This window comes from Leucoraja erinacea, chromosome 13 (genome assembly GCF_028641065.1).
Source record: "Leucoraja erinacea ecotype New England chromosome 13, Leri_hhj_1, whole genome shotgun sequence".
In the NCBI taxonomy this organism is placed as follows: domain Eukaryota; kingdom Metazoa; phylum Chordata; class Chondrichthyes; order Rajiformes; family Rajidae; genus Leucoraja; species Leucoraja erinaceus.
In genome coordinates, this window is record NC_073389.1 from 3,091,372 (window position 1) to 3,115,529 (window position 24,158).

Sequence of the window (24,158 nt, forward strand, 5' to 3'; positions counted from 1 at the left end):
GGAGGATTGCAATTGCAGGTTGGACAAGAGATTTACTAAAAAAGATTTTGGGTGTATGGAACTTTGATTATAGATTTGAGAAGATGAGATTATTTACCTTGAAACAGTGGAGGGAGTTGCAAAACAATTTGATAGAGGCATTTTAAATAGTAATGAAAGAACTGAGAACCAGAATGCATAGAATGCGGTGGTCAAGGAGTCTTTTGGCATATTGGCATTCATCAGAGTATTGAGTATAGAAGTTGGGAAGTCATGTTACATCAGTACAAGATATTGGTGGAACCACATTTTGAGTATTGTGTTCCACCATTTTGGTCAACCTGTTATAGGAAAGATGTTGTTAAGCTGGAAAGGATGCAGAGAAGATTTACGAGGATTTTGCCAGGACTCAAAGGCCTGAGCTATGGAGAGAGGTTGAGCAGGCTGGGACATTATTCCTTGGAGTGCAGGATGATGAGGGGTGATCTTATAGAAGTGTATAAAATCATGAGAGGAATAGACAGGGTAAATGCACACTCTTCTACCCAGAGTAGGGGAATCAAGAACCAGAGGACATGGGTTTAAGGTGAGAGGGGAAAGGTGTAATAGGATCCTGAAGGACAACTTTCTTTACACAATGGGTAGTAGGTATATAGAATGAGCTGCCTGAGGGGTTAGTTAAGGCAGGTACTGTCTCAATGTTTAAAAATCATTTGGATAGTTACATGGATAGGAAAGATTTAGAGAGATATGGGCCAAACAGGCAGGTGGGACTAGTGTGGATGGGGCATGTTGGTCAGCGTAGGCAAGTTGGGCTGAAGGGCCTGTTTACACACTGTCTCTTATGGGGGTAAAAAGAACCAAAGGTAAAATGAGGAATAACTATTATTGAGTGAGTGGTTAAATCAGGAATCCAACTGCGGGAATAGCAATGGCGTTGGATTCAATTGTAGTTAAATGGAAGTGGGATAATTAAATATCTGAAATGAATGAATTGTAAGACAGTGGCTTGAAGCCAAGAGATTGGGACAATGAAATCAAAATGGAAAAACTCAGCGGGTCAGGCAGCATCTTTGGAGGGGAGACGATACACATTTGAGGTTTGAGATCCTTTAACAATTTGGACGTGCGATGTATGGGAAATCCATTATCTTTTCATTACACCATTAGGAACATCAGCAAGTGAAGACATTTGGACTGGTCTGCCTTTAATTGGGGTGGGGGGGAATGGGGGCCAGTTTATCTGAATGGAAATTCTGGGAGAAAGCACCTATTAAAGAGAAATTGGGATAAGGAAGCAATAAATGGTCGATTGCTGCCGATCTAGAGTTGAGGTGCTGTTCATCTACTTTGCATTTGGCTTCACCCCATTAGTGCAGGACGTTCAAGACAGACAGGTCGGAGTGGGGCGATGGGAAGGGGAATTAAATTAGTGCCAACAGTCAGAGCACAAATGCTTGGCAAACCAGTCACCTAGTCTGCAATCGGTCTCACCAATGTAGAGAAGGCCAAATTGATAGTAGCGATTGCAATAGACGAGGTGAATCTCTGTCTCACCTGGACCATTCCTCTGGTTGCAGGTGATGGGGAGGGAACGGTGGAGAGGGATGAGCGAAATATGGAGTTGCAGGGAGAGAGTGGTTCTCGTGGAGAGCAGAATGGGTTGAGGGTGAAGATGTGCCAATTGGTGACTGGTGGAAATGGGGAAGAAACATAGAAACATAGAAATTAGGTGCAGGAGTAGGCCATTCGGCCCTTCGAGCCTGCACCGCCATTTAATATGATCATGGCTGATCATCCAACTCAGTATCCCGTACCTGCCTTCTCTCCATACCCTCTGATCCCCTTGGCCACAAGGGCCACATCTAACTCCCTCTTAAATATAGCCAATGAACTGGCCTCAACTACCCTCTGTGGCAGAGAGTTCCAGAGATTCACCACTCTCTGTGTGAAAAAAGTTCTCCTCATCTCGGTTTTAAAGGATTTCCCCCTTATCCTTAAGCTGTGACCCCTTGTCCTGGACTTCCCCAACATCGGGAACAATCTTCCTGCATCTAGCCTGTCCAACCCCTTAAGAATTTTGTAAGTTTCTATAAGATCCCCTCTCAATCTCCTAAATTCTAGAGAGTATAAACCAAGTCTATCCAGTCTTTCTTCATAAGACAGTCCTGACATCCCAGGAATCAGTCTGGTGAACCTTCTCTGCACTCCCTCTATGGCAATAATGTCCTCCTCAGATTTGGAGACCAAAACTGCACGCAATACTCCAGGTGTGGTCTCACCAAGACCCTATACAACTGCAGTAGAACCTCCCTGCTCCTATACTCAAATCCTCTTGCTATGAAAGCCAACATGCCATTCGCTTTCTTTACTGCCTGCTGCACCTGCATGCCTACCTTCAATGACTGGTGTACCATGACACCCAGGTCTCGCTGCATCTCCCCCTTTCCCAATCGGCCACCATTTAGGTAATAGTCTGCTTTCCCGTTTTTGCCACCAAAATGGATAACCTCACATTTATCCACATTAAACTGCATCTGCCAAACATTTGCCCACTCACCCAGCCTATCCAAGCCACCTTGCAGTCTCCTAGCATCCCCCTCACACCTAACACTGCCCCCCAGCTTAGTGTCATCCGCAAACTTGGAGATATTGCCTTCAATTCCCTCATCCAGATCATTAATATATATTGTAAATAGCTGGGGTCCCAGTACTGAGCCTTGCGGTACCCCACTAGTCACTGCCTGCCATTGTGAAAAGGATATGTTAGATGTGGAGGCTAGTAGGGTGAAAGATAAGAACTAATGGAACTCTACACTGCTTTGTCTGGGGTGAATGCAGAAGTGTGGGGATAAAGAGGAAGTACAGGTGAGGGCTGGTCAATCACAGTGATGGTAAAGCTGTGTGTCTTGGAAAAAGGACATTTTGTGCATGGTGATGCATGAGCATGGGATTTTTGATATTATCTTCTGTTCAATCGAGGGTTAATCATAGCCAATGGGTGCAATTTATGGATTGAACCTGGGTTTGGATATATGTTGATGAAAATAATATTTGTTTATTTCGGACATCTTGTGACTGAAATGGAACTAGAAGTCTGTTTCTGAATAGATAAAATTACTAAAAGTACAAAAAAACCTGAAAGATATAAAGTCCTGTAAAACGTTACTGTGTAGGAAAGAAGTGCAGATGCTGGTTTAAATCAAAGGTAGACACAAAATGCGGCTCAGCGGGTCAGGCAGCATCTCTGGAGAAAAGGAATGGGTGACGTTTCAGGTCGAGACCCTTCTTCAGACAGTCTTCAACTGTTACTGTGTTATCAGGTGCCATTTATGTTGATAATGTGAAATGTAAATAACTGATGCAGCTACAGGAAGGATATAAAAGCTTAAAATTTATTTAGATTTTTAGAAGCTCCAAACTAAGATACCTTTCTGTGTTGAGAGCATATTGAATCGGGGAGAAACCGAATAGCAAGGATAGACAGTAGAGCAACAATGAAAGATGATATTCCATATGGATTAAGGGTGAAACCATTGTTGTACGTGTTTTATGTAAATGATTGCAAAAGTTGTGGCTCCAACTGGTATTGGAGCCACAACTTTTGTAGATGACTCAAACTACCCAGGTTACAGTTAATGCAGAGAAGGAATGCAGCAAAATCTAAGATGATGAATAAACCTGCAGACTGAGGAGTGTTGCTCAGCGGGAAAGGCAGCATATTTGGAGAGAAGGACCCGATACGTCACCCATTCCTTCTCTCCAGAAATGCTGCCTGTCCCGCTTACTCCAGCTTTTTGTGTCTATCTTGGGTTTAAACCAGCATTTGCAGTTCCTTCTTACACACGTAGATGGTTTACTTTGGTAGGAAGAGCAAGGAGACTACTCTTTGCAAAATAAGTGTATAGGAGCATTGAGATTTAGGTTGCAAACTCTAATCTGGTCTGATGTCATTTATTAAAAAATTCATGAAGGCATTGAAAAAAGTGCCAATTTTAATTTTGCAAAGTTGCTAACAGGATGGTTGCAGTATTACTCCATTAATCTTGAACCCTCAGGCCTTTGGTTATGCCAGACCAGCGGATTGTCTTGATAATTGGATGTTATTTGTTAATACGCTCTTAATGCACAATTTCAGATGTTACAAAATAGTATACCTTTTCTAGTAAATCGGTATGTATAAAGGAAGCAGAGGGACTAGGTCACCACAATCAGCCTGAAGAAGGGCTCTAACCTGAAATATCAGCTATCCATGTTCTCCGGAGATGCTGCTTGACTCGCTGAGTTACTCCAGCGCCTTGTGTCCTTTAAGTGGAACCGTGCTTGTGGTGCTTCAAAGGGAATGCAGGAACCAGTGCCTGGTGAGCCAGATGCTAAGGAAGGAGTGAACAGACGGGGGCTATCTTCTCTGAGGAACAACTTGACGGAGGTTTTAAGATTATAAAATGTTTGATAGTGTAGCTGGAGAATCAATGCTTCCAGTAATAAGATAGACCAGAACTAGGAGGAGTTGCAAATGTAAGGCACTAACTTTTTTTCCACAGTTTACATTTATCACTGCGGTAGTAGTTGCAGGAACTAGCAGGTGAAGTTAGGTAAGCATGTTTGGGAGGGGGGATTGTTATAGGCGTTAGATAAAAGGGGGTTGGGGAGAGCATGGTTATGTGAAATGTAAACATTGATAAGGATCACTTAGAACATGAAACAAGAACAGGCTCTTTGGCCCACAATGTCTGTGCCGAACATGACGTAATGTATACTGTATGGCAGGCTACTGCGCTGTTAATTCAGTTTGTTTATTTGTTGATGTTTTGACAGTCAATATGTTTTATGTTATTTGAAAGGACCATTACGTATGAATGTATAGATTTGAATGTAGATTTATGACAAATATTTTTAATCTATCATACAGTGAAAAGTATGCAACATGTTTTAATTTTCCCTTTGGTTTTCCCTTATTTTACAGACTGTGCGCCATGGCTTCCCCTGTCAACCGACGGCCTTGGCTTATGATCCGGTGCAAAAAATTCTGGCCATTGGGTGCCGCACAGGAGCTCTACGAATGTATCCTTTTTTTTTCAAAACAATAACATTTTTGACTAGTTTGCAAGATGGATACTTGCATGTTCCTATCCACTTGTCACACTGCCTTCCCCTTCCCATTAAATCTGGAATAGTCATGAATAATAAACAGTCTGTTTTGCAGCTTGTTCTAAAGCTAAAAGAGACTCAAGTGAGTGTGTCAGGCAGTATTACACTGACGTTGATGGGGTTGTGTTGTAAAGCGATGCTACGATTCAAATTTGAGGAGTTGGTTTTTGTTCCATTTCACTTGCCGTTTTTTAATTACAAAATAAACTACTGGTATATTCATAAAAAGCTCTAAAATATCTAAATACAGAACATTTACATTAACATTTGCATAATAAGTAGTTGTTTTATTACCTGACATTAATACATTGGTTGTCATTCCTTTATAAACTTTAAATAGGTCACAGGGTTTTAACACAAATTTCAACTAATTTGTGTGTGACGTAGTAGATTTGTTTAAACCATTTTTTTGGCAGTTATTTACAATGCTTTAACAATTTTAGATTAAATTGTGATCCTTGCTGTTTAGAATGCACGCCAAACTCTGCAGTGCCCACCAGTCCCAGGGGTCTCCAGTGAGCCAGCCAACACAGTGAGCCCCCTCTCCACAGACACAGGCTAAACATTACCACATCCTCTTAAGAGAAACACTGGGACAGAAAATAGTTCAGCCACTGCCTGGACATGGGAAGGGCAACCTATGAATGCCAAAGAGGTGCTCTTCCAATCAATTGCCCCCCTCTTCCCCCCCCCCCCCCTTCTCGGGGATCAGGATTATGGGGCAAAAAGGCTAGCATAATATGAGCAGCAGCCACTTCAAATACCCGGAGTTGCAGATTGAACTCTTTGGCCTGAATGCCAAGCGTCATGTCTGGAGGAAACCAGGCACCGCTCATCACCTGGCCAATACCATACCTATGGTGAAGCATGGTGGTGGCAGCATCATGCTGTGGGGATGTTTTTCAGTGGCAGGAACTGTGAGACTAGTCAGGATCGAGGGAAAGATGAACTGAGCAAAGTACGGAGAGATCCTCGATGAAAACCTGCTCCAGAGGTTCACCTTCTAACAGGACAACGACCCTAAGCACACAGCCAAGACAATGCAGGAATGGCTTTGTGACAAGTCTGTGAATGTCCTTGAGTGGCCCAGCCAGAGCCCGGACTTGAACCTGATCGAACATCTCTGTAGGGACCTGAAAATAGCTGTGCATCGACGCTCGCCATCCAACCTGACAGAGCTTGAGAGGATCTACAGAATGGGAGAAATTACCCAAATACAGGTATGCCAAGCTTGTAGCGTCATACCCAATAAGACGTGAGGCTGTAATCGCTGACAAAGGTGCCTCAACAAAGTACTGAGTAAAGGATCTGAATACCTATGTAAATGTGATATTTCAGTTATTTATTTTTAATTGCTTTGCAAAAATTTCTAAACACCTGTTTTCACTTTTATTATGGGTTATTGTGTGTAGATTGATGATTTAAAAAAAAAAAGATTTTAATCCATTTTAGAATAAGGCTGTAACGTAACAAAATGTGGAAACAGTGAAGGGGTCTGAATACTTTCTGAATGCACTGTAATGTGTGATCATCTCTTGGGGTCAAAAATACCATATTTAAAATATCTATTTCTCGTTCTATTGTTTCTATCTGTACAATTCATGACATACTTTCCATCTTTTGTAAGGTTGAAATGCCTTTGTAGCTTGCAGAATTAATGTACAATCATGCATTGGTAAAAATGTTTTCATTTGTTTCATCTTGCAAAAAATGCTGCTTATTTAATGCAGAAGTATCTGGTGGAGCATCTTAGATCAGATCATGATTCAGGCACATTAAAACATTGAGATCACGTATTCGTAGCGTATTGATATTTTACTGCGCAAAACTGCAAAATAACAGACTGAAAAGGAATATGTGCCAAATCTTGGTTGTAATGTGGAACAATATAGAGGCCTAATGAACAGAGAGATGAATGAAATGTATTTTTGAAGAAAATGTAGTAAATATTTCAAGAAATGTGTATTTATTTAAAAATCGGGGTGCCACATTATGGTAGAAAATGGTGTGTAGGGATTTTTCCAATCTGTATTTCTTTGTGTCTCATCGTTCTATCATTTGTGTTATGTCTTGTTTAGCCAATGCAGATTTTGACTTAACTTTTAACGGTTGTCTTGCAATAGTCTTGTTTTAAAACTTTACTTATTTGTACAAGTGAGTATCTATTCCATTTTGGGGGATTTGTGATTTACTTTCTTAAAGAATGAGATTAATGCAAAGCATTGAACAGTACAGAACAAGAACAGGCCCTTTGACGCATGAATTAATCTCCTCTTCCTGCATATGATCCATTCTCTGCATATCTATGTGTCTATCTAAAAGCCTCTTAAATGCCACTATTGTATCTGCCTCTATCCGCACCCCTGGCAGTGTGTTCCAGGCACCCATCACCATCTGTGTATTAAAAAAAAAAAGCTTGTTTCTCCTTTAAATGTCTCCCCCCTCACCTTAAAGCTATGCCCTCAAGTCCTTGACATTTCCACACTGGCAAAACGGTTCTGATTGTCCATCCTACCTATACCTCTCAAAACATGTACAGGTGCACAACCTTTTATCCGAAAGCCTTGGGACCAGACACTTGTCGGATTTCGGACATTTTCGGATTTCCGAATGGAAGATTTTTAGCGTAAATTAGGTAGGTAGCGCGGGCGGCTTGAAAAGTCTGGAGCGACTGCCTCCTCCCCGGAAAATCATTGCAAATCATTGCATAAATGTTAGTCAGTTAGTTTGGAGGGATTTTATGTGGTGGTGGTGGGGTGGGTGGGTGAAGGGGTAAAACTTTAATTCTTAGTCCCCTACCTGGTCGGCGACTCCCAACATCGCGGAGCTGGGGGCTCCGTCCGGCCGCGGGCGGCGCTGGTTGTAGCTCCGACCCCGGCAACTCGACCCCTGGCTGCGAGGCGCTCCAAATCCAGCGCCGCCCGCGGCCGGACGCCCGCAGCCCCAGCTCCGCGAACGTTGGGAGAAGGCGGCCTCAGCGCACTGGAGCTTACCGCACAGCGACCCGGTAAGGCATTGCCCGTTTCCCGCTGGTATCCCAGCGCTGCGACGCCGCCGACTCCCAACATTTGCGGAGCTGGGGCTGCGGGAGTCCGGTTGCGGGCGGCGCTGGATTTGGAGCGCCTCGCAGCCACGGGCAGAGTTGCCGGGGTCGGAGCTACAACCAGCGCTGCCCGCAGCCCCAGCTGGGAGTTGGCGGCCACAGCGCTGCGGAGCTTATTGCACGGCGACCCGGTAAGGCATTGACCGCTCCCCGCCTCTCCGACCAGGTAGGGGACTAAGAATTAAAGTTTACCCCTTCAATCTCTCCCCCCCCCCCCCCCCCCCCCCCTTCACATAAAAGTCCTCCAAACTAACTGACTAACATTTAAGCAATGATTTACAGGTGTTTAAGTGTCTCCCTGGTCTCCGGGGAGGAGGCAGCCGCTACAGTAGTACAGACCTGGGTTGACCGTGGGTCGTTTCGGGTCAAGTTTGGCGCCAAACGCGAGCTTTGGCGTGCAGACGACATCCTGGAAAAAATAGCCGGTTTTCGGAGTTTTTCGGTTTCTGGAACACCGGATAAAAGGTTGTGCACCTGTATATACTTCTCTCCTCTCAACCGCCACACTCCAGAAAAATCAATCCAACCTTTCCGTGCAGCTAATACCCTCGAATCCAGGCAGCATTCTGGTAAACCTCAATCAATAGTCATATGGAACAAAGAATGAGCAGAAATGCTAAAGACGGGTATCGTTTAGTTTAGAGATTCAGCGTTGAAGCAGGCTGTTCAGCCCACCATTGAACCCATTCACTCGTTCTAGTTATCCCACTTCCGCATCCACTCCCTACACATTGGGGACAATTTTGCACAGGCCAATTAACTTACAAACCTATAAACATCTTTGAGATGTGGGAGGAAACTGGAACTTCTGGAGGAAACAGGAGTTCCACGCGGTCACAGGAGGAAAATGCAAACTCCACACAGACTGCATCCGAGGTCAGGATCGAACCCGGGTCTTTGGAGCTGTGAGACAGCAGCACCCCCAGCTGCTCCACTGTGGCATCCTAATAATAGCCCTTTGTGGTAAAACATATGGCAAATATCCCATTAGTACTGAAGGGTGGAAATAATTGCTATGAACATTAATTGAAAAATGGTAATGGAAAACTAACGGATCTAAAGGATGAGTCCCAATGCCCAGATAGCTTGTATCCTGGTATCCTAAAATGAGTTAGGGAATTAGAATTCCGTTAGGCATTGGTTGTAATCTTTCAAATATCCTGAAATTCTGGAGAGAGAGAGAGAGAGACACCAAAGAATTGGTAAACTATTAATGTGAAACACTCATTCAGAAAGGGCGGAAGGCAAAAAGCAGGTAACTATAGATGATTACATAAACATCTAAAGTGGAAAGATATTAGGATTAAAGAAGTAATAGTAACACTTTTGAAAAATCATAATCCCATGAAGCAGAGTCAATGAGTCAACATGGCTTCATGATTACAAAATTGTGGCTGAAAAATGTATTGATTTTGTTTGACAAGGCATCAAAGCAAAGTATAAAGAGAAACCAGTAGATGTACTGCTGTGGATTTCTAACATTTTACAAGGTCCCTCACAAATGCTTATGTAACACAACCCCACAGTGTTGAGCTGATCTATATCGGTGAGACCAAGCGCAGGCTTGGCGATCGTTTTGCCGAACACCTCCGCTCGGTCCGCACTAACCAACCTGACCTCTGGTGGCTCAGCACTTCAACTCCCCCTCCCATTCCGTATCCGATCTCTCTGTCCTGGGCCTCCTCCACGGCCAGAGTGAGCAACACCGGAAATTGAAGGAACAGCACCTCACCTTGGGTAGTCTGCATCCTGGTGGCATGAACATTGAATTCTCAAAATTCCGTTAACCCTTGCTGTCTCCTCCCCTTCCTACCTCTCCCTCAGCCCTCGGGCTCCTCCTCCTCCTTTTTCCTTTCTTGTCCCCACCTAACCCCACCCCCTATCAGTCTGAAGCAGGGTTTCGGCCCGAAACGTTGCCTATCTCCTTCGCTCCATAGATGCTGCTGCACCCGCTGAGTTTCTCCAGCATTTTTGTGTACCTTCGATTTTCTAGCATCTGCAGCTCTTTCTTTAAAACAACGTGTTGAGAAAATATATTGGCATGGTTGTAGGATTGGCTAAGAGGTTGAAAGTTGTGTGTGGGAATGTTAAAAATGGTAATCTCTGATGATTGTAGTTACAGTTGGTGCCTGTGTTACTTTTCGCTGTGCAGTAAACCCTCGCAAAAAGGGACCACGGAGGGAGGGGGGGGGGGGGTGTGGTGTCCAGGATTGCCGATTGTCTATTATAACCCAGTGAGGGGGGTAAGCATTAGCCGGGTGAGAAACCAGTGCGTTGGGGATGGGTCCGGTACTCACGCCGTCTTCATGCTGCTTGTTTTCTCCGCTCCTGCAGCCAGAAGCATACCATGTGCTGCCAGTTCATTTGGTAACCTGGCTGCGCAGTTACCAGATGATGGAGGAACACGCAGGTGCAATGGCGCACGCTGAGTCCAACACCGTGACTGCCTTTCCACTGCCAAATGCTGTGCTACACGCCGCCACCAACCACCCCCATGTGCAGACGCCTTGGTCTGTCCGCCAAAACCAATATCCGTTACATAGAGGTCTGTACTTGCGAGGGTTTACTGAATATGTAAGTGACTTGAAGGAAAGAAGTGAATACACGGTAGCCAAATTTACAGGGAAAAAATAAATAAAAGGGTTACAAAATAAATACTTTACAGAGAGATCGATAGGTTAAGTGAGTGAACATAAATATGTCAAATGGAGTACAAATGTGAAGTTGTTCACTTTGGAAGGAAGAAAAATGAAACAATATTCTTTAAATTGAGAAAAATTGCAAAACTGCAGCACAAAGGGATTTTGGAATGCTTGTGCATGAGTGCTACTTTACAAATACAGCAGGTATTCGGGAAGGCTAATGGAGTGTTGCAGCATACTACAACTATACAAGGCACCAGTCAGATCACATCTAGAGTAATAAATGGTTTTGGTCCCCCTATTTAAAGAATCATTAAAATTATGTAATTGTAGGCAGTTCCCTGAAGGTTCAGTAAGAAGATCCCCAAGTTTGATCAGATTGGGAATCATTGGAATTTAGAAAAATAATGTGATCTATTTGAAGCATATTATTCATATTCAGTATTCAGTATTTCTTTAATATCATTTTCACTGAGTACTCGCATACACAGAGGAAACGAAAAAACGTTGCTCGATCAGTTTCCATTCAGTGTAGTTAATAAAAAAGGATGAATACATAGAGCTTTAAAAACAAATTAAAATTACCATGTCTAAAAATAGAAAGGAGGCCTAAAATTTACAGTAGAATAAAAACAGGCATTCAGACCGACAGTGGCTTTACAGTGGCTTTACTTTGACAGGTGCCTAACTGTCAAAGTATGGACGAGGTTGAATGTGTTGGTGAGCGATATTTGGGGAGGGGACAAAGTCCGTTAATCAGTCTTATTGCCTGTGGGAAGAAGCTGTGGAGCATCCTGCTGGTTTTGCAGCTGATGCTCCTGTACCTCTTCCCAGATGGCAGAATAGAGAAGATGTGGTGTGATGGGTGGTAGGGGTCCTGGATGATTGAATTTTTGAATTGAATCCTTTATTTGTCATTCAGACCTTTCGGTCTGAACGAAATGTTGTTGCCTGCAGCCATACATGTAATAATAACAACACACAATAAACACAAATTAACATCCACCACAGTGAGTTCAACAAGCACCTCCTCACTGTGATGGAGGCAAAAGTCTTAGAGTTACTGTCTCTTCCCTCCTCTTCTCCCTCTGCGCTGAGGCGATACCCCACCGAGCGATGGTAAGTCAGTCCCGCGGTTCAAGCTCCGCGGCCCGGGGGTGGTCGAAGCTGCCGCCCTCCAGTCCAGCGGACGCAGTTGTTGCCACGGGAGCTCCGGTAAACAGGCACCCGCCTGTGACCTGCGAGCTCCCGATGATGTCGTCCACTGGCCCGTGGCCGAACCACGGATTTAGGTCGCTGCCGCCAGAACGCCGCCTCAGCCACCGGAGCACCATCTCCGCCCCGCACCGGGCCGCCCACACGGCAGCGTCTCAGCCCTGCACCGGGCTGCCCCCATGGGAGCACCTTCCAGCCGGGAGCCGGGAGCCGGTCCGCCCACACGAGAGCACCTTCCAGCCGGGAGCCAGGCCGCCCTCATGGGAGCGCCTTCCAGCCGGGAGCCAGGCCGCCCTCACGGGAGTGTCCGCCCTCCGCCCTCACCGGAGCGCCGAGTCGTGCCGCTGCCCGAACGTCGCCGCAGCTCGAAGACGGCCAGCCTGGCTGGCTCTACCTCCGGAGCCTCGAGGTCGGTCGCAGGTTGGAGGCCACCAGCTCCGCCATTGGGCCTCAGCTCAGGCGGGGGAAGAGAAGGGGGATATGACAAAAAGTCGCATTCCCCCAAAGGGAGAGACAGAAAGCCCTGTTTCACCCTCCTCCCCCCCCCCCCCCCCCCCCCCACACATAACACCACCTAATAACCAAAAATTTAACTGAACTAGACAAACAAAACAACACAAAAAAGTAAAACAGACAGACTGCAGGCGAGCCGCAGCAGTTTCACAGCGCCACCACTTCCGGATGGAGATGGCTCTACTGATGCTCCACTTCTTGTATATCTCCAACAGGAAAGGGAGTGGGGCACCAATGATCCTGCTGGCGGTCTTCACCATCCTGTTGAGTTGATATTGTTCGTAAGCCTTGCAGCTCCCGAACCAGGAAGTGATGCCATAGGTCATTATGCTTTCGATTGTGCCCCTGTAGAAGGTTCATAGATGAGCAGTAGGGATTAGGGGTTAGACAGGATAAATGGTGAGAGGATATTAACTCTTGTGGGAGAGTTCATAACTAAAGGGCGTGGTTTTAGATTGAGACAGTGTGCACTAACGTCTTGAGGAAGAATTTCTTCTCTTAGATGTTTGTTACTCTATTATAGAGAGCTGGAAAAGCCGAGCGAGCCCTTGTGTGTTTAAGGCTGAGAGATACTTTTAACTAGTAAGGGAATTTTGAGTTTTTGGGAAACTAAAACAAATGAGGCTTGTCAGATCAGCCATGAATTAAGTTCTGGAGCAGGGTTAGGGGACTGAATGGTGACTTCTGTTTTTACTTCACATTGTCTTAAAGGGACAGTTAAAGGAATGCTGAGACGGGTAGGAATTTTATAAAATGAGGAAAGAAGAGGAGTGATTTTCGCAGTTCGGGACCTTGACAGCTGAAGAAATAGCTGTCAATACTAGAGCAATTTAATTAAGCGTTTGGCTTTAGATATGGGGATTGGGGAAAAATACCTTGGGGATAGAGACAATAATAGGAATATATAGGGAAAATGACATGAGTGATTTGAAATGAATATGAACCTCAAAATCAAGGAACTGGTTAACTAAGAACCATTACAGTCAGTAAGTACAGATTGATTGATGATAAGAGTTGGTACAAATATTGCCAGTGACAGCAAAGCTTTGAATGATATTTATGGTGAATGAAGATACGGAATAGGTCAGCATAGTTAATCACAGAGGCCACGAAGGCACAGATTGTGAATAGTCCAGTTCATTTCAGATGGTTGCCATGTTGAGGGCAAGATTGCTTTGGCTCACCAACAGCTTACCTTGGGTGGTGAAGGTAATGGCTTCAGCCTTCCCATTAACTGGACGATGTTGCTCCACAATAAGATACAATAGTGGAATGGGAGAGTACAAGGATAGATCATTGGGTTTCAGCAGAGGCAATGGTTCAGGTAGTGCAAGATGAGGACTAATCTTTGTTGGTATTGGTTTGTTATTGTCGCATGTAACAGTGAAAAACTCTTTGTATACTATACTTCACAGACTATACTTCACACATGAGTGCAATCATACTTGTGTGTTTGGGAGGGCATGGAAACGAGGGTGAGAGAAAGAGACTGTAAGTACGGTCGGTAGAGCAAAATAAAATGTTGACTATTAGTTTTCATAATGTTGAATGATATTTTTTAAATTGTGTTCAATTATCCAATTAAAATCACTGTTGAAAATGGAAGCAGTCACTTTCTGATTGATCCAGAGCTAATAAAACATTTATGTTCTTAATTTTAAATGATTTAACAGAAATGTTTTTGCCTTAATATATGGTTAGATCTTTTAACATTATCATTATATTCAAATTCCACAGTGAATTGCCACTTGTTCTTTCAGCTCCACCAGCCTTCAAACATTCTGAACTCTACATTCCATAAATTCACCAATGTTATGTACCCATGATTTTCTTTGCCTCGTGGACTGCTGTCATTTAGCTTGATTAAATTCATCCGAAAGCTTGCAAATAATACATATTCTGACTTGAATAATGCTTGGGGGCGCCGTCCTGTATGGTATGGCTGCTCAGCCTGCAGCTGTCCGTTTTTTCACTCTTTTTTTTATTTTTAGCGAGTTTAGTGTTTTGATTTTTGAGTTCTAGTCTTTTTTGGGAAGGGGGAAGCTACTTTTCAGGGTACCTACCTGGTCGGAGAGGCGGTTTTTCTCCGGGCAGCATCTTCGACCTGTCCTCGCGGGCCTGGAGCGGCGTTTCCTGTCGGGACCGGCCAGAACCTCGGCTTCGGCGGCGGCACAGCACTGGATCAGAGCGGGCGATGCCTTGCCCGGGTCGCAGCGCTGGATCTCCAGTGAGCTGAGACTGCAGAGAAAAACATCGCAGAGCTGCGGTTCTGTGGAGCGGCCAGCCGCGGGCGGCGGCGCTGAACTTTACATCGGGAGCCTGGGATCTCTCGTCGAGATCGCCAGTGGTGGAGCTCCATCCAGCGCAGCCTGCCGGCTTCGGAAGCCATGGTCTCCGGTAAGGAAGCGGCCGTTCCTGGTGTCCCATGCCGCTGAGAGGATTCTCCCGACGCTGGAGCACCATCACCTGGAACATCAGGCCTCCGTAAAGGCGACTGCGGAGGCCATAATAAGCCCGACTATGGGTGGACATGAGATGGGGACTGGACTTTGTGCCTTCCCTCATAATGGGAACCATTGTGGGGGGATGTTTTTTATGTTTAAATCTCTTTATTATTGTTATGTTTGTGTTCTCTTTTTATGTGCTGCATTGGCAATAAGCATTTCAGTGATGTATGTGACCTCTGGTGTATGTGACCAATAAATAACCTTGGAACCTTGGGAAGAATGAGGAGCTAAGTGTGTAGACCTGCCCTGTGTTTGGGAGGGCATGGAGGAGAAGAGAGTGAGAGTGGAGGGATTGGAGAAGGGAGTTGGGAGCAGAAGAGAAAGAAGGAAGAGACATGTTAAGGATCACTTTCTTGCAGTTCTCTCTTCCCATCTCTCCCTTTTCTTGTTACTCAAGGACCAAATGTCATGAAATAATGGATGGAGGATCTAACATTGGTGGGCAGCAGTGTGACCTGACATTTAGGGGCCTTATCAGAATGTGGAGATGATGGGAGAGGTTTAAAGAAGGTGGTTTCGCTTAAAAAGCATGGGGTTCTGCTTGCAGCTGAGATTGGCCCTGGAAAAGTGTGTTAGTTACATTGAAGGGCTTAATGTATCAATGATTTGGAGAGCTCAGCCATTTGTCTGCCTAATATATTCAAGTTCATCTCCCATGAACGGCAAGGAGCAAAAATGAGAGCTGTACCAAATGCACTGATTGTGGTGTGGCCAATTGTGGCAGGTATTACATACCATACCTATAAACATGCCATAAATATGAGATAATATTTAAAAGGAGGCTTTTTGAAGGAGGAATGTTATTCAGTAAAATATTCATAGGAACCTACATAATGAATGGTTTGCAAGCGTACTACACTTGGCAGATTTGCTGCTGTGTATTTGAAATTGCAATGGTGATTCTTGTGTCATAATACTTGGCAAACAAATCTGGAACATTTTGAGTCAATCTAAAGAACTGAAAAAAAACCAGACCATTTTCATTTGAGAATTTAGGAAGTACATTAATGTAACTGAAAACTTGTCAGAATTGAATAAAGATATTTAGTATAATTCATTGTTTTGACCCTTGCATTGCACAGTGCATACCTTACAGTTATTAGACCCCAGGTCCCCAAAATAAGAAACATGGTTAATTCCCGGGATGGCGGGACTGTCATATGCTGAAAGAATGGAGCAGCTGGGCTTGTACACTCTGGAGTTTAGAAGGATGAGAGGGTATCTCATTGAAACATATAAGATTGTTAAGGGTTTGGACACACTAGAGGCAGGAACAATGTTCCTGATGTTGGGGGTGTCTAGAACAAGGGGCCACAGTTTAAGAATAAGGGGAAGCCATTTAGAACGGAAACAAGGAAACAGTTTTTCCCACAGAGAGTGGTGAGTCTGTGGAATTCTCTGCCTCAGAGGGCGATGAAGGCGGGTTCTCTGGATGCTTTCAAGAGAGAGCTAGATAGAGCTCTTAAAGGTAGTGGAGTCGGGATATGGGGAGAAGGCAGGGACAGGGTACTGATTGGGGATGATCACCATGATCACATTGAATGGCGGTGCTGGCTCGAAGGGCCGAATGGCCTACTCCTGCACATATTGTCTTTTTTTTAAATATTTTATTTTATTAGAAGTAAGTACAGTCATATGGCACCAAAGTGCCTAATATATATTTTCATAATACATTTTATGTACAACTTTTTTTTTTTGTTACATTGAAAAAAGATTAGAATAAGAAAAAGAAGTTGGATAGTAAAGGATAGAAAGATGTGAAATATATAGTGTGTGAAGAAAGAAAACGAGTAAATGAAGAAAGTTGAGAGAGAAAATAGAGAAGAGAAAATAAAATAAAAAAGAAAAGGAGTTCATTATTTATAATCTTGACCAACCCTCGTCCAGTCCTGAAACAGTTATTTTTTTACAATTGTGTTGCACCATATGATTCCAAAAAAACGACGAATGGAGACCAACTTGTTATTGTCTAAAATGCATATGCATATTTATGCTGGATGTTTTCATAAAATTAAGAGAAACTAAAGGAATCCTTTCCGACATCCAATGCAGGCATTAAGACTCTTAAATTATACAAATAGGTGTCTGAAGCCTGGTTGCGGTGGCGCTGCGAGCGGTAACGCTGCGAGTCGGCTGACTCGTCTGCAGCGGGTTCGTTGTTTCAACTTTTTTTTTAGTAGCAATGTTACAAAATTTTGAGATTTTAAAAATCAAGTCTTTAATTTATCATATCAGGTAAAGCATAAAAAGAAGTTTAGTTTGACACCTAATTCACTTTCATATCTTCAGTATTAAAAAAGGTATGGCCATTTTCATACTCGGAAATTGGCATCTTGTTCCCTATTGCTTTTTCATTGACTTAACACAAAAGCTGTGATCGAGAACATATAAAAGCTGATAACTTTCTTAAAATTTAAGAGAACTGAAAGAAATGATCAGTTATTGTAGATTGAAGCATTCTGAATCAAATATGAAATAATCTTACTTGGATGACTTGAAATTAAAGCATATAATTAGTTAGTTACCTAATTGCAGCTAATTACAAAATTCAATTACTAGATCTAAACATCTATCCATTTCTTAAGAATAGATTAACATTTTTAAATAGCCTAAGTGTCCAAATAACATTCACAGAATAATTCAGAATATAACATAATTTTTAAATCTCCTTGTCATGGGTTTATAGGCCAAATGGAAGGAATTTAATGTTTAATACCTGTAAATTAATGGCCATTTAAATTGGCTTGCGAGTGGGATTTTCTGGAACGGGACCATTTGGAACGTTCAGGATGCGGTGAATTTAGTCCCCCATATCGGCAGCAAATACGCTGCCGGTTCTTCGGGGGCGAAAATCACCGTTTCGCAACTTAAAATGTGAATTAAATACATCTTAAGAAACACTTTTATATAAAAATAAATTACTTTCTTTTACCTGGTTCTCCATAAAATCCGTCCCCGTTTTCGGCATTGACGGCTTCAGAAGCTGATTTTAAAATCATTCCAGCGATTAACTTGTCGGGTGAATTTTTTAAAAAAACACACAGAACGGCCGTAGGAACGATTCTTTAGCAACATCTTGCACTCCAACAAATATGATTCGGGACTAGGTCGGGGAAAAAACCGTGTTTTTACCCCACCCCCCCCCCCCCCCCCTCAAACGCGCCAAAATCGCGCACACGGCCAGTGGCGGAATTGCAGCGCCGCTGAAGGTAAGTTTTGTAACATACCTATTTTTAGTATGTTTAGTGCAGGCTTTCCTGGAGTCTGGCCCAGAGCTTCAGCGGCGGTGCAGTCAGGACTTTAACATCGCGGACCCAGAGATTTAGCGGCGGAGTAGATCCGGAGTAACCTCGCGGACCCCCTAGCTGGTGGTCGCTGGAGAAGCACTCCGACCGCTGGCCTGCGGCCTACAACATCTTGGAGCCTCGGTCTGTGCAACTTCTGGTGGCAGGCATGGAGCGAACCTTTCATCGTGGAGCAGGCAATCCCTCGCCAGGGGTCTCCGGAGAAGAGCTCCGACTGCCGGCCTGTGGCCTACAACATCTGGAAGCCGCGATCTCTGTTAAGCAGGTGGCCGATTGGGAGCTCCAGGCCGCGGGGTTTGCTAGACCTGCCCCGACGTCGACGTTCCGACCATCCTGGCTTGAACATCGGGCCGACCGTAGCGGCAGGGTCAGGTCCCCGTCCACGGGTGAACGGGAGGAGGATTGTCTGAATGCTTTGGTGGATGTCTGTGTTGCATTATGTTGTGTATTATGTCATTTTTTAATTGTACCGCTGCATGGTACATTACATTTCACTGCACCTTATGGTGCATGTGACAAATACACTTGAATTTGAACTTGTATCCTCTCTGCAGGATTGTTTTGTCCCAGCTTTGGATCTCACCTGCTCTATTTCCCAAGTACTTGGGGCTTCTGATTAATCAACCCCTCTCTTTGGCAAAATGACCATGGTTCCCCTTAATACAGTCCTCAGCCCAAGGTACTGCTGGCTGCTCAAGTCTAAGGAACTCCAGATCTATCAACTGTCAGATGGTTTCTTGTCTCTGTCTACCTATGCAGCAGCTTGATTTTCCTTCATACCTCATCCAACTTTTGCTGGTAGCTTGTTTGAAAGGTAAAGTTGCTTTATTGTTGTTACAATTACACCACCTACATTGCGTCTGAAGAAGGGTTTTGGCCCGAAACGTTGCCTATTTCCTTCGCTCCATAGATGCTGCTGCACCTGCTGAGTTTCTCTAGCATTTTTGTGTATCTACATTACTCTGTTGTACATCAGATTGAGAACTTGAGAATTGTTATCCAAATTAACGATGATGGTTATTACCCTCGTTTCCGATCTTCAGTCTAACTCGCAATATAGGTATCTGTGAACAGAACCTACAAAAATTATTAAATTGATTGTAATGTAATTTAAAAGGCCTTTATAGTCAGTTCATCTATTGTAATTTATCAGAGAAGATAATAACTACCTTTCTTCCCACTAAAATCAGATTACAGTTTTGGTATTACAAATGAAGCTGTTTTTCTATTTACAGATTAATTTATGGTGCATGTATGAAAACGTACACTGGCTTCAGCGCAGAAACCATTAAATTAAGACATTTTATTTATGGTGCATGTGTAGCGGCACCTGATACCAACCCAAGGGCACAACGAACCATCGGCTCTAGAGGGCGGCGTCTTGGTGTGGGAGGCGCTAGTCACGGGGTCGGTACCTGAGTTGGTATTTAAGGCCGGGCAACGCCCGTGTCCGAGGAAGACTAGGGAGCTGTATTGGAGAGATTAAACGCGTCTCGTGCACACAACTCGTGTCCGACTAGTTTTTGGCTGGACTCCTGTGTGTCCCTGCCACATTGGTGACCCCTGGCGCCCAGGAGTGTAATCCTGGAAGGTAAATTTTAAAAAATGCATTCCACCGCTGCCGCTTACGAGGCTGACAAGGCCAGACTCAACACGGTCTCCCTAAAGCTACCTACATTTTGGACCTCACAGCCGGGGGTTTGGTTTCGACAGGCTGAATCCCAATTTTACATCCGTGGCGTTACAGCTGACGAGACTCGCTATCACTATATGGTAAGCGCCCTTAATCAGCAGACGACCGGTCGGGTCATTCCTTACCAGGAGCAGTGCATCTTCCGGACAGGGTTGAGGCAATCGGCCAGTTCCCGCGGCCTGCTATGGTATGTGGTCTCCGGGAGTTCGTAGGGATGGTCACATTTTACCACCGATTCGTTCCGTTGGCTGACAAACTTTTGCGGCCGCTTTTCCAGTTGCTGACTGGCAAGCAACGGGAGATGCAGTGGGGTGCAGTCGCCATGACGGCGCTTGAAGGGACGAAGGAGGCCTTAACTCGGGCGACTATGCTCGTGCACCCATCGGCCGACGCCCCCGCAGCCCTTACTGTGGATGCCTCGGACACTGCGGTCGGCGGTGTTTTGGAACAGTCCGTAAACAGCCATTGGCGGCCTCTTGCCTTCGTTAGCCATCACCTGAGAGCTGCGGCACTTCCGGTACTCCCTCGAGGACCATTCCTTCATAACCTTCACGGACCACTAGCCCCTCATGTTTGCTTTCGCAAAGGTTTCGGACCCTTGGTCCGCCCGTCAACAGCGCCAGATGGCGGCCATTTTGGAGTATACAACGGACGTCTGGCACATCGCTGGGAAATGCAACCTTGTGGCGGATACTTTGTCCCGTCCGGCAATTGCAGCCATGCTTAATCCGGCCTCGGGAATAGATTACTCCGCCTTGGTGGCGGCTCAGCTGGCAGACGATGAGATGCCGGCGTACCGCACCGCGATCTCTGGCTTGGTGCTTGAGGACATGCCGTTGGGTTCCTCGGGTTCCATCCTCTGTGACGTATCTATGGGTCAGCCGAGGCCTATTGTTCCGGCGGCCTGCGCCGTCGCGTCTTTGAGGTGATCCATGAGCTATTCCACCCATCCATCCGAGCCACGGTCGCTATGGTGGCTGCAAGGTTTATGTGGCACGGACTTCGGAAGCAGGTCGCTTGCTTGGCCCGGGCGTGCATCCCATGCTAGACATCAAAGGCACATCGACACGTCCGGGCGCCCGTTCAAGACTTCGCAGTCCCACGCCGGCGGTTCGATCACATACACGTGGACATCGTGGGGCGGCTGCCTCTGTCCCAGGGTGTTTCACATCTACCTACAGTGGTCGACCGTTTTACGTGGTGACCGGAGGTCATCCCGCTCACGGACACTTCAACGCAGTCGTGTGCAGCCTGGATTGCCCGTTTTGGGGTTCCACTTCACATCACGTCCGACCGGGGCTCCCAGTTCACGTCTGAACTGTGGTCCACCTGTTGGGGACGCAGCTCCGCCACGTGATGGCGTACCATCCCCAGTCAAATGGGTTGGTGGAGAGGTTCCACCGCTGTCTGAAGGCCGGCCTGAAGGCTCATCTCACAGGCCCTGGGTGGATGGACGAATTGCCGTGGGTCCTGTTGGGGATTCGGTCGGCCCCCAAGGAGGATCTGTCATCGGCCTCCGCGGAGTATGGTGCTCCGCTCACCGTCCCCGGGAAGTTTGTCCCTGCTGCTGATGGGTCCCAGGAACCCCTGTCATCGGTGCTGATCCGCTTGCGGGAGAGGGTCGGCGCCCTGTCTCCCATCCCAACGTCGCGTTATGGCCCCTTCCCATGTGCCACTGCTGCTGATGGGCTGCCCGTACGTTTTTCTTCGTCGTGACTCCCACAGGTCGCCTTTGCAGCGCCCGTATGAAGGTCCCTTTCGCGTACTGCGGCACAGCCTACTACATTTGAGTAGACATGGGAGGCCGGCGTGAATACAGGTCTTTATTTCTGAGTTTAGACATAGAGGTCTTTAAAATGAGGGGATAGACCAAGTCCCTTTGTGAAGCTGTCTGTTAAGGGACTTATTAATATGAAACCTTTACTCAGAGCCCACCAGTTGGACCTGAGGCGAGCCAGGTCCATGGGGGAAAAAAAATGGCTCAAACTTGTAGGGCCCCTTTTCCGTGCTGGTTATATGGTTATATGGCTCAACCTCCCCATCGCGGGCGTCCGATGTCCCGGACTCCCAGAGATTCTTCCGAACCGAGCCAGCCCCCGGGGCGTGGGATTGTATCTATGCGTTCGGGCCGCGTCTTGCGGAGTCCCGTCTGGTTCGGTGTCTCTGGTTCTGAGAGAATAAACACGTCTAGTGCACACAACTCATGTCCGACTAGTTTTTGGCTGGACTCCTGCGAATTCCCGCCACACATTGTATGAAAACATACACTGGCTTCAGCGCAGAAACCAAAATTCTGTGAAGGTTAATTATCATTGATGATTATACATTTGAAAGCTTCTCACTGCTTGTCCAGCTGCCAGCCTGCTTTCAACACATGTTAACTTAAATCTTTAAAAAATTGTGATTATTATAATACATCATAGATGTGTCGTAATTTAATCAGATTAAGACAGAAGGAAAAGGTGTGTTAATTGTTAACAATTTTTATTTATAAAGCAATAAGTTATGATTGTGTTTACTTGCTTCAGAACTGAAATACAACCAGAAGTCTAATTTCAAGACTCATCTAAAATTTTAAACTTACTGGAGATATAGTGAGGCCATGCATGTTTCAGACATCGGAAAGCCAGTGGGTTCCTTCTGCAGCACAATCTAGCCTATTGTTTAATGCTTTCAAATCAATTGAGCCACATATCGGGCTTTCTTTAGCAAGGCCACATGAGAATTGCAAATGGCTTAAGGGCCTGTACCACGAGCATGCGACTGCATGCGGCAAGCGCGACCTAACGTGGTCGCTTGAGCCGTACGGCCTCGCGGGGCCGGTCCCACTTCGATCGCCGGAGCTGTATGGAGTTGTGGTCCCGACATCGCGCGGGGCTTCAAAAAACTGACACTGTTCAAAAATTCCGCGTGACAACGGCCTGCCAGCCCGCAGCCACATTGAGGCTGTACGCACCGTCTCAACACCGCAAGCAGCGTCTTGACGGCGTACGCCTAGTGCGAACTTCCCGCGGACTTCGCTCGAACTTCACGTCAACTTCACGTCAACTCATACGGGATCACACGACCTCTGCGCGGCCCCCGCTTCCAGTTTGGTCACGCTTGCTGCATGCAGTCGCATGCTCGTGGGACAGGCCCTTTAAGGAAGGATATGTCTGAGACAACCATATAACAGCAATAATATAAGGACTATAGCTACAAAAAGGCAATAATTTAATTTTTGAATATTTTATTAAGGATTGTCAATATTCCATTCAGGATTAAAATACTGTTAAACATGCAAACATGCGTGACGAGAACTTGCTTACATGGTTACCTTTTGTGGATTGAACATTGTTGTCTTGGTCAGAAAGGCACTACAGCTGTGAAGAATCTAATTGACACGTGGGTGGAAACAGTTAATATAAACTTTGGATCTGACTTGCCTAGCGTAAAATAATAAAAACAAGGAATATTCCTGATTGTGTTTGATGTTCAGTGATGTTAAGAAACAATCAAATATTATCAGCTATCAACATTTTGATTATCTTACTTTATCTTCAGTTATTTCAAAAAACAACTAAAACATTTAACGCAAGAACCGTAAACATATATATGTCTCTTGCAGCCTCTTCTCTCCATCAGTGGTCAATTTCCCCATTCTCAATGCTGAAGATTTCTGCAAGTTTACTCTCTCTGCTGCTGGACTCCACAGAGTCTAATAGCCTTGTTATTGAGAAACCGCCAGTGATGAGCATCCCACAAGTTGAGTACTTTCTTGTTTGTGAGGGAATCCCAAATGTGGTAGCACAGAAGTGGAGAAAGGGTTGTAGTTTGTCACAAGGCCTGACCCATTGTCTTTAACAAAATAAAATTACTGTTTTGTCATTTTCCCTTCACTTCAACTCAATCAACATTTCCCTCTTGGCATTCTCTGAAAAAAACACACGTGAGGGAAATTGAAAATGCCAAAATTAATAAATTCATTATGTAAACACTTTTTCTGAATTTCAAAATGTGGCATTTTTGACATAATGCATAGGTAATACTTATTTTACATAATTGTGGAAG

The 24,158-nt window shown here is 45.1% G+C and overlaps 1 protein-coding gene across 3 annotated transcripts in view; it reads left to right on the forward strand.

The window, feature by feature from the left end:
- LOC129702538 (syntaxin-binding protein 5-like) overlaps positions 1–24,158 on the forward strand; it is a 233,558-nt gene that overhangs the window by 44,353 nt on the left and 165,047 nt on the right. For all 3 annotated transcript variants that reach the window (XM_055644284.1, XM_055644285.1, XM_055644286.1), the window contains exon 2: positions 4,946–5,043. In XM_055644284.1, the coding sequence (XP_055500259.1) occupies positions 4,946–5,043 (98 nt within the window). The remainder of the gene's footprint in view (positions 1–4,945; positions 5,044–24,158) is intronic.